The sequence below is a fragment of the Nelumbo lutea genome, chromosome 6, assembly GCF_056320005.1.
Source record: "Nelumbo lutea isolate HS-2025 chromosome 6, American lotus-T2T, whole genome shotgun sequence".
Classification (NCBI taxonomy): Eukaryota; Viridiplantae; Streptophyta; class Magnoliopsida; order Proteales; family Nelumbonaceae; genus Nelumbo; species Nelumbo lutea.
In genome coordinates, this window is record NC_142689.1 from 8,982,728 (window position 1) to 8,994,204 (window position 11,477).

The 11,477-nt window shown below is 38.4% G+C and overlaps 1 protein-coding gene across 8 annotated transcripts; it reads left to right on the top strand.

Moving 5' to 3' along the window:
• Window positions 1-567: 567 nt before the first annotated feature.
• On the top strand, window positions 568-10,584 carry LOC148847195 (uncharacterized). 8 transcript variants are annotated; one of them, XR_016101011.1, is made up of 9 exons: window positions 568-847; window positions 942-2,429; window positions 3,310-3,428; window positions 7,758-8,381; window positions 8,502-8,823; window positions 9,682-9,847; window positions 10,018-10,114; window positions 10,231-10,409; window positions 10,522-10,584. XR_016101011.1 is itself a non-coding variant. In XM_088951079.1 (8 exons), exons 2-8 carry the CDS (start codon window positions 1,269-1,271, stop codon window positions 10,346-10,348), a joined length of 2,607 nt encoding a protein of 868 aa, XP_088807205.1. In that variant the 5' UTR covers window positions 568-847; window positions 942-1,268; the 3' UTR covers window positions 10,349-10,584. The 8 variants fall into 8 exon arrangements, 4 of the variants coding, with proteins under 4 accessions (XP_088807205.1, XP_088807207.1, XP_088807208.1 ...); XR_016101012.1 differs by having other exon boundaries at window positions 647-847; window positions 9,990-10,114; XM_088951079.1 differs by having other exon boundaries at window positions 10,231-10,584.
• The last annotated feature ends 893 nt before the right edge of the window (window positions 10,585-11,477 follow it).

An 11,477-nucleotide genomic window follows, 5' to 3' on the forward strand; every position in this document is an offset into this window, starting at 1 on the left:
CCTCCATTTTTAATACATACAGATCAGACGGTGGTACATCCATACACTACATCTACATCCAAGAATATAGATTCTAATCCGAAGGTGCCCGTTAAATCTCCTTCCTACCGACCAACAACAATACCAAGATACTGCTTGGTAATCGTAACCGTATACGCTTATACTATACAAAAGTGTATACTGTACACCAATGATGGTACTGTTGTGACGTAATGATCTGACGGTCCCGCCAACTTTATAATTGATCAAAGGTCATGATTACTGGGCCCACCGCATGCATTTGACCACGGCCATACGGCAAAACCACCAAGATCATGGGCATCGGGGTAGGTGAAAAATGAAGGTTTACAGCGAAACTCCTGTCCGTTCTCAGCACCGTAAAAATAATTTATTATAAACCATTTAAATTTTGTATGAACAGATAACGTAAGTATCATAACAGTGACACTAACCTTGATTATTTAAATTAATAGAGAGTTAACTTAGTCTTAATCTTATAGCAGCAGCCCCACTGAACGCCGCTCCACAAAGGAAAACAGAATTAAAGCGCGGCCATTTCGTAATTTTGTGGAAAGTTTGCCGCGTGTCACCTGATCAAGGCTATATCGTGAAAATAATATCATTAAAAAATTGAAATCGGCGCTTCTCTTCAAAAAGAAAAAAGAAAAAGGAGAAAAAATAAATAAATAATTTTAAAAGAATAAGAAAAACTCGTCTTTCTTTCTGTTCCCTCTGGTATTTATAATCTCTGACCTGAAGAAAATCTTGGCTTATTATATGTAGATTGTCCTGTAAAGATAGGGCTTCTGGTTTTCTGGTTGCGTGGAGGAAGAGCAGAGCTTCAGAGGTACGTTCTTTTGCATTCTTCCATTCTTAATTGTAGTTTTGTCGATTCTTGCTCTGGTTTTTGAATGTCGATTTGATCTTTTGTTTTATTGTAGACGATTCGGTTGTTTGAACAAACTGGTTCATTTCTCAACTGTAATCTCGCAATTCTTGGGGGGCGTGAATGGTTTTGTATCTGTTGAGGGGAGTGGTGTGGCCTAATTGGAAATTTGGAATAGGATTTGTTTCTGTTTCTTCACGAAATTGACAAGGCTTAGGATTGCGGTTGTTCACGAGTTCTAGTGTTTCGTTGTTTGATCCTTGATTTTAGGATCCGATACGGAGGATGTGTGTTGTCATGTGTCGGTTTCACCTTCGAGGCACCGGGGGTTAGGTGGTAGTTGAGTGGTTGGGGACGGGGACGGGGACGGGGAGGGGATAACATGACTGATTTTGGGCCGCGGCAACAGAAGCAGGAGAGCAATGATGCTCGTGCGGAGTTCCAGCGGGGTTTGGAGGAGTTGATGCGTGGTCATTTGGATGATTGTATGTCATTGGCTTCGTGTAGCTCTACTCGAGATCAGGAGGATGATGATGAGGAGGGTGATCAGCTTGTGCGCCGCAGGCGACGGTCGGATCTCGAAGGGGATGACTTGGCTGAGTCGTCTGCGGCGCGAAGGCGCCACTCGCGTATTCTGAGTAGGTGGGCTGCTCGGCAGGCCCAGGAGATGATTACTACCATTGAGAGGCGGAACCGTGAATCTGAACTCATGGCTCTTGCCGGTTTGCATACTGTTTCCATGCTTGATTCTTCCTTTTTGAGGGAGTCACAGTCTCCCACTTCAAGACGGCAGGGGGCTGTTGAGAGGCCGAGCACGCAGGCATCCTCTCTCCTGCAAATGTGGCGGGAGCTGGAGGATGAGCACGTGCTCAACCATGCCCGAGAAAGGGTGAGGGAAAGGTTGAGGCAGCAGAGGGATGTTGAATCTAATACCAATCTTTCAACCACAAACATGTCTGAAACCCGGGAGAGTGAACACCGTGGCAGTTTGGATGATGCAAGTGAGAGTGAGAACGAGTATGGGACGTGGTCTCAAGGTCAAATGGAGTCACATAATGAACGTGGAGATCATAACAATTCTAGCCGTGAACAGTCTCCTGATATTGGCGAAGTTGAAAGGGAAAGAGTGAGGCAGATTGTTAGGGGATGGATGGACATTGGTATGAGTGACCACACGTCCAATGCTTCCCAGAGAAACAATAGCCCTAGGGCGGAGTGGCTTGGTGAAACTGAACGGGAGAGGGTAAGACTCGTGAGAGAGTGGGTCCAAATGACAAGTCAGCAGCAGAGAGGTTCTCGTAGCAGTAGAAGGGAAGAAAGAGCTGTTGCACTTGGTTCTCAGATTGAAAGGGTTCGTGATGGTATGGTTGTTGACCATGATGAACGCCAAACTGTGCACATTCGAAGGGACAGGCTGCGGTTGCGTGGAAGACAAGCTCTCATTGATTTGTTGGTAAGGGTTGAGAGGGAAAGGCAGAGGGAACTGCAAAGCTTGTTGGAGCATCGAGCTGTCTCGGACTTTGCTCATCGCAACCGTATCCAGGTCAGTTGCTTATCAAAATGTTCATTTCTTTTATGTTTACCCTAGTATGTATGAATATTGCATTTACTCTTGTTATCTGCAATTCCACAAGGAAATTAAATTCTAGGTACTCTGATAGTCTGATTTGGAAACTCGATACTTTTTTAGGATGGGACCTAGCCAATTAGGGGTAGGTGTGTTGGTAACATGCTTAAGATATAGAAATTCAATGTCTTGAGTGTCTCTCTTTACTTGAAATGCATATTTATAATTGAGTAATAAAAGCTAGATAAAATGTGATACCTAGAATGTAATGCATGCATAGCTGTGCTTATGCATGCATACACGCACCCATGCATTAATTAACAACTTCTTTTGTAACTTTGAGGTGTACCTCATCTTATATAGTACTTAGAATTTACATAATAAATGGATGGTTAAACCATGCCTCTTTTTTATCATTCCTTGAGATATCAAGGAATTTATCTGATGATTATGATATTTTAATCTTTCCAAAACTATTCTACTATTTTGATTCAAATGTTCCTAAAATGTTTCTATTTTCAACTTAGACGAAGTCTTTGTCCTAGAATCAACTATTTTCGCTGTCTTCTTCTTTCACAATTTTTACATCTTCAAATGATTTACTAATAAAGTTTCTAGTCATTTAATGCCCAATGAATTCATTTAGAATCATTTTAGTATCTTCAATAATTCCATGAGTAGGTATTCATTTTTAAATATATAGGATGCTTATGTTCTCAGTTCTCAACATTTCCTACTCACAAGTTAGAATTCCAGATGAGACCATCTATAGAAATTATATTTGTTACTATGATGTTTAAATTACATGCTATATGCTATTGTATGACTTTGGAATCTGATGTGGTATTTTTTCCAGTCATTACTCAGAGGTAGATTCTTGCGAAATGAAAGATCTTATGAGGATGAGAGGCCACCTTCAATGGCAGCGAGTGAGTTAGGCCAGTTAAGACAATGGCATACTGTATCTGGTTTAAGGTATGCATTACCTGTTCTATTCCATGTCTTCTCTACCTTTTTCAGCATTGCCTTCACATTATTTTTCTTGCATTGTGCTTTATTTGTTACTACCTGGTACATTTTCTTTCTGGTTCAGCTCTGCAATTTCTACTTCTTTGTAGAGCATGTAAAGAGGACACAATTCTATAATATTGTTTGTATGCATTCTCTTTGGTAGTGTACTTCCAGTTTGATTAGTTGGAAAATAAGAATTTACGCCTGATACATCTTTGGCAGATAAAATTTAGCGACGGATAATTTTGTTGACATTTATTCATAGAAAATTAATTTCAATTTGTGTGTTGCTAAGAACCCATTACAGGCTAACTAAACAAGGGAACTTTGCAAAGCTTAAGTTGAAAACATTGTTGAGATTATAATTCTTAACAGTTCCAACTTCCAAAACATCATTATTGAAAAGTTGTGAACTTATCAATTGACAAACCTAAATTGAGATCAGGATACAAATTGAAGGAAGAATTTGATTGTTGCCTGCTTCATGTCTTTGGCAAGAGACTGATTCCACTTGGTGTCTTGTCCACAAGCCTTTCCTTCCCAAAAGTTGGTTTAGGGCTTTTATGTTTGAAAATCTTCCATAAATCTTATAGAACATTTGTTACCCATTTTTTTTAAATGTTCATCAATAATTTCCTTTGGAGCCTGTGGGTTAAATTCTCATTTGGGACTGTTTTGCTAGTTCTTTTAACTTCTGTCCTTTATTGGCATGTAGTATAGGTATGGATTAAAAGAAAAAGATGCCCCCTTGATTTTAATCATACATCTTTATAAATTAAATTCCTAGGAGTTCTATTCTTCTTGTTTGTGATATTTGAAAAATACATATGGTAATCAATAAGAAAGACTCAGGAAATGGTACTAATCACATACTGTAGAGACATTTTAAGGTTAAATATTGAGCTAGTGTGTCCAAGCTGATACTTGGAAAACCTTTATTAATGAAAATTGATTTTAGTTGTTTCTGCAAGCTCCTGTCTGGAGTCCTGTCAATTTAGGGCTCGAGTTTCTCCCCATTATAGCTCCTTTTGATTGAAGGAATGCACACCAATGCCCATGGAATAATGTCCTGGATTATATGATATGGTAGAACATCCTGTAATGTCTTGAAAGCACTTGAAGTTGGAGAAGTATCTAATCTAATGTCTTGAGTGGAATTCTTAAGGATTTTGATCACATGCCTATATTCAAAATAAATTTGTTTCTTTTCCACTTTTATGATAGTATTTAGAAGGGGATTTATGAGATATATAAGAATATTTTTGGGTTTGATTTGACTAGATTTGTAGCAGAGGGGGGGAGTAGAGGTGACAGGTTTAGAAGTCTGGGTAAGAGGGGGGATTGATCATAGGAGGGTGTTGATAAGATTGGATGATGATGGAGAATGGACCATGACGTTTGCTGCAAAGATGGAAATGACTAAATGAGGGGTGTGGTGGGGGATGGGGGAGTAGGAGTGAAGAAATGAAATATCTCTGATTATCACTGTATTGAATGGCAGGTTTTGGTGGTTTGGTATTGTTTTTTGTTGTGTTATGGTGAGGTCTTGCTTAGGATGATGAGAACCCTCCATATGCACGAGGCACTCAGGCACATGACTTGAGCTTGTGAACCTCCATTCTCAAAATTGGTTAAAAATGAAATACCAGTAAATAGACAAAGCCCTGTTTGAACATTTTGGTGAGATTTTTATTTTTATTTTCATTTATTTTTATTTATTTTTACTTCATATTAACAGTTGATAATATTCATCAGATTAAGCCAAGAAGAAGTACAAGCATATTGTTGGGTCTACAACTGCTCTTTATTTACTCGAACGACCCTTGATGGGAAGTGATTAAGTAAAGCATCCACAGGGTTTAAAAGATTACAAATATGTTAAAAGTAAGCGGTGCAACATTTGCTCATTGCTCAAACAATATAGAAAATAAGAATTTGTAACAAAAACAGTTTCTCTTTTCTATTTTGTTTGTTTCCTAGTCATACTTCTCTGGTAGCCTAGTTTTTGGTTAATCTTTGAGCTGCTTTCTGCTGACATAAGGCAAACTTCAACAGATGGGGTATACTCCCCTAAGTGTCCAAAGCACGAGGATGGGTTCGAGTTGTTTAACCCAATGTTTTCAATTCGTCATTGACCGGGCTGGTGGGAATTGGATCAATGACCCGGTAATGATTCTGGTTCTGACCGATCTAATTCCTGCCACTTTACAAAAAACTGTTAACTTGTCCTGTTGACCCAAAGGATTGAATCATTGACCTGTTTGGCCTGTTCACTGGCTTAGAAGGTTTTCACGTTTTTTTTTTATTTTTTTTTATTGCAGCAATTTCACAGTTGACCATTGACCCATCCACACAAGGCAAAAGTGGTTCAGCCTCTGGGTCGACATTGGTTTAACCTTCAAGGGCCATGCCATGACATTTTCTTGAATCCATTTTTCAAGGAAGAAAAGGTTAAGTCTTGTCTTGACATCAGCAATTACGAAGAACTTTTTGAGATGTGAATGTCTAATAATGTAATAGCTCGATCTGTTCTTGTTGCTTGACTGAAAGTCTGTAACCATCTTCCTAAAGCCTACGTGCCTTTTGGAAGTTTAATAACTGTTATAAAAAGCCTACATGCCTACACGCCTTATTTGAAAAGCCTATTAAGATAATCCATACCTTTTGTATTCTAACATTATATACCTGCAAAAAAGGGTTAAAAATGTTGCTTTTGTTGATAGTGAGCCAAGCTTCAATAAAAATAAAAAAGGTATACATGTAAAAAATTATACATATAAAAAATAAAAATTCTATATGTAAAAAACTATTTATGGTTATACATATAAAAAATTATTTGTTATTGTATATAAAACTAAAAATATTATATATAATTTAAGCTTGATTAGGCTTGTGAGCCTCACAAGCGGGAGCTTCATTAGGCTTGAGCTTGGCTTGATTAGCAAATGAGCCATATTGGGCTCAAGCTCAGCTCAAAGCTCAGTTTAAACCGAGTTGAATCGAGCTTTTCACGAGTTAAGCTCAACTAGCTCATGAAAAGCTCTGTTCGTGTCCACCCCTATTTGTTACCAAGTAACAAAAGATACAAAAAACGACATTTATCTTGTACATTAGCTGTTCATTTACGTGAAATAAGATAGGAGGTAAAAGGGAAATGTTATGTAAAAGTGTTCTCAAGAATCTGTGGAGTGTGTCACCCATTTAGGAGGGTCAATGCAACACTGATTCTAGTTGTTATCTATTGCATGGATTCACTTGTTTGGTGATCTGCCTTTAATTGGAATTTTTTGTAGAAGGTTCTTAATCATTACCGTAGTTTTTTTTTTCAACTATTTGTTTTTAATTTCATGTTGTATATTAATATGTTGCTAAATTATATTTGTGCAACACAATATGTAAGTCTGTTTCTTACTTTTTGGTGTAGGATCACCTTCTCTTATACCAATTGATGTAGGATGAACCTGAGGGTGAGCTTAGGCAGGTAGGTGTTGATTGGGTAGAACAGGGTTGAGGAATGATCTTAACACTAAGGTAGAGTTGATCAGGTTAGGAAGGGTCTTGAGACTTAACTGTAACAATTGTAGATTTGTCCCAAAACTGTGAAAAATTTTTGTTTGGGGAAAATGGGTTTAGTGTTAGATTTTATTAATGAAATTCTGTATGTAGGTTTTGTCCTGGATAAACATAAGTAGTGATCGCATTTGGTAGGGCTAGGAGTATGTCTTGGTTATAATGATGAACACTTTGCTTTGTGAAGAAAACCTGAAAATTATGGAATCTAGGGTTTTAGGTGGAACTTTGAGAGATTTGGTGGAATGGTTATGAAAACCCATGGAGGGCACCCAAATATGAGAGCACTTGGAAATGGTTTGGCACAAATGTACAAAAGCTGTTGGAATCGGAAAACTTTGGGTTTGATGATAAATAAGGAAAACTTATCTGGATCAGTTATAGTCCCTTGGGAAAGTTTAATGATCACCATTTGATGAATTTATGGTTGTTGACGGCCTTGATTACCAATATCATAGGAAAGTAATTCCTAAACTACTTAAACAATGACTATGAAACTTTAAAAAACACAATTTACTTATGATTAGACAAACTGAACTCTAAGGCTGGACTTCACAGACAACATGCAAAATGACCAAAATGGCCCTGTTGTCAGAAAAAAAAAATTACATGAAAAAAATAGAATGTTTCATTTGGCTTCTTTACTTTGCATCACCTTCTCGTTTCATCTGGATTAGAAATGTAATCATAATTTGTTAATTTGACACCTTTTATGTAAATCAGGGAGGGATTTCACTCTAGACTAGAAAATATTGTTCGTGGTCAAGTAAGCGGCCATTCGAATATTTCATCTGACAACAACATAAATGGGTCTAGAGATGAAGAAATTCAGTCTAGCACTGTACCTGAAGTAACAACTGAGAACCATGAACAATTTCAATCTAGAAGGCAGGAAAATGAAATTCATCTTTTGTCAGAGCGTACGGTAGAATTTACAAGCAATGCAACTATTGAAAGCACACATATGCAAAGATCCAGTATTGAAGGTGGTGATTGGCAAGAACAAATTGTTGAAGATGGTGGAAGAGAATTGCAACAGCCTAATGAAGCTGAGCTTAATGAATGGCAAGGTGGTAATAGGGAAGAAATGGATGGAAACTGGCAAGAGAATACAGCTAGGAATTGGCCCCAGGAAACTTCAGGAAATGATGGTGGAGAAACTAGTCACCTGCAAGAAACACAGGAGTGGCATGAAGATGTTTCTAGGGAGGGTGTTGAGAATTGGACAGATGGGCCTTCTGATCCTCCAAGAACTCGAAGAGCTGTTCCTGTTAGGCGGGTCAGTAGGTTCTACCCACCTGATGATGATAATGTGTATAGCATGGAATTGAGGGAACTCCTCAGCAGGTGTCTGATCTTATCCTCTGAAATTGTTTTATTTTTACAACTTGACCTTTTGAATTATTTGCAATGGTTATCCATCGATTTCTTATTGTTTTGCTTAATTGAACTTTGGCTACTCTGTAGGCGAAGTGTTTCTAATCTTCTTCGAAGTGGATTCCGTGAGAGCCTGGACCAATTGATACAGTCATATGTAGAAAGACAAGGTCGTTCTCCTATTGATTGGGATCTACATCGGACTTTGGTCACGCCTACTTCACCCCAGCAAGATCAGGAACAAAGAGATGATCAGAATGGTGATCAGCCTGATACTGTTGCGAGACCTCCACTTGTGCTGCCTCCTCCACCAGTCCCCCCACCACGACCTATTTGGCACCAGGATCTGCATCATGCTAATTGGCCTAGGCACAGCATGCATCGTTCAGAAATTGTGCGCCATTTTTTCTCTGTAACACTTCAACTAGAACCCTTTGGCAATAGCATTATATGTTCAATGATTTTATTAAACTTGACAAGTTTGATATTTTTGGTTTTCCTTACATGTCGCACTTTATGGAGTCACACGTCATTTTTTCAAGGTGAAAAGTATTATAGGTGTAGACCACTGAGATTTCATAGCTTGAACTTGCACTCTTCTGTTTGCAAAGTCAATGTTGCAACTTGCAAGCCTGTCAGAGTTGTGACTGTTATCCTTCTATTTCAAAGTCTCTAAATCTACAGCAATGTCTCCAATGGTGACCTCATGGACCACAACATCAGAACCCACTGATTTAGGGTTTTGTAAATATTTAGTGAAATTGTATTCTGTTAGATGGTAATTAAAATCATTGACAACTTAATTGCTATTTTTGACCATTCAAATTATCATGCTTTCACGGATGATAGATCAATTGATTGATGTGACATTTGGCTACTTAATCCTCGTGGTTGATTGTGAAGAGCCTTTTACTAATGGGTTGGCTTGCTCCCGGCTCTGGTGGAGTCGGTTTATGCACCCTTGACCTTGAGTTTACTCTGGGACAGAAGTTTTATCCCTTGAAATCTGTTCTCCAGTAGCCTCTTATTTTTAGATGACACCAGTAACCTCTTTTATTCAAAGTGTACATGCTATTTTTTAATAGTTTATTTTTATTTTTGTTTATTTGTTTTCTCTCTTGACATACAAGGGAAGGGTAGAATCAATTCTCTTTTATTATATAGTCTTGTTATCTAAAAAGACTCATTGTTTCATGAACATTTCTTCACTCATTGCACAAGAATTCCTCGTATTTGTTTCACTTGAGTGTGGGTGCTTTATTTGGAGCAGGAGTGGGAGATCATCAATGATTTGAGGGCTGACATGGCTAGGCTTCAGCAAGGGATGAGCCACATGCAGAGGATGTTGGAAGCCTGCATGGATATGCAACTTGAGTTGCAGCGTTCAGTTAGGCAGGAAGTCTCCGCAGCATTGAACCGGTCAGCTGGTGGGCAAGGTCTGTACAGCTTTTGACACACAGAGACATGTTTATGCTAAAAATGCTCTATGCAAGAAGACCTTTAATCTGCTGATTTAGTAAATTACCATATAATTAGTAATTAACTAATTACAATGACATATCACTCATTGCTTTCTAGTGAAGTTGCTGTTTTGTGTCCGGGATAGGTGTGGAATCATCGGAGGATGGATCGAAATGGGGTCATGTAAGCAAAGGGACATGCTGTGTGTGTTGTGATAGTGATATTGATTCGTTACTGTACAGGTAGGTGGTCTACATAATAAAATTTTATGTGCCTTGTCCAATTTAACAGTAAACACCAAGTCTATGTGCAGTTACCAATAATCTGTCCATGTTTCTTTATCCTCTGTTATTTACAGATGTGGACATATGTGCACTTGTTCAAAATGTGCAAACGAGTTGGTTCGAGGTGGAGGAAAATGTCCACTGTGCAGGGCACCAATCGTTGATGTGATCCGAGCTTATTCTATACTGTAAAGAGAAGAGAATAAAAAAACAAGAAAGAAAGAAAGAAAGAGAAGATAGAAAAAAAAATTAGGTAAGATAAGATGTTGCTGAAGAGCCTTGATATTTGCTATTTTCGTGGCTCTATCAGGTTCTTATCTTTAGATTGTTTTGTTCTTTTTTGCCGCTGTTCTGATCATTTCCAGGATTGCGGAACATTATGCAAATTTATGTTTGGAATGACAAATGGTACCTTCGATTACGATTCATCATTCATGTCTCAATAAAAGATGTCTTCAAACTTGGTGGTATGGTCTTTTGGTTACTGGATAAAGCCAGCTAAGATGCGTGCTCGCATTGAGTGCATACATGCACACACAAATACGAAAGCAAGACACTGTTCCATTCTTCATTTTCATCATCTCCAGGTGGACAGTGTACTTCCCACAAATTCCTCTTGCTCTTTTTTGATAGATAAACTGCCTCTTGCTCAAATGCAGATATGCAGAATCCGGATCTGCTAAAGACAAGATTGTAAGTTGTAACACCCAATCAAAAAGTAAACAGTCAGTTGCTACAGATCTGATTGCACTACGTATCATTTTTTTGGGTCAGGATTACGCGATGGATCACTGATGTATTTATTTCTTATTTCTAAATGGGTGTTGCATATCTTGTTTCTAGCAGATCGGAGTCTGTTATTTGTGGTATGCAATCAACCGCCTGATGCTGTAGATCCCCGGAGTTGGGGGGTGACAATGAAGGGGATGATGGGTAATAAGATAATTGGGTATCCTTGTTATCAGGAAATCCGTTAATCCACATGCATAACAAGCGGGAAAATCTCAGGAATTGGCCAAGATGGTTTGATTTATTTAGCCATAACATAGCCGAACTGTGTATTTGTTAGTACCCTCCTGAGTCCTGACTAGATGGTAGCTCATTCTTGCTCGTAAAGAAGAGAAAAAAAAGACTCCACATGTACAATATGCTTCTGTAGATGTTTCCGCGTTGAAAAGAGAGGTAAAACATCGATTTCACCATATGCAGAGTTTTCTCCCCAAGTTTATTGGATTAATTAGTTCTGTACTATTTGTCGGATGAGTAAAGTGAGGGCATTGGATTAACGCATTTTGCTCCTTCTGCATCGTCGACTTAAAGG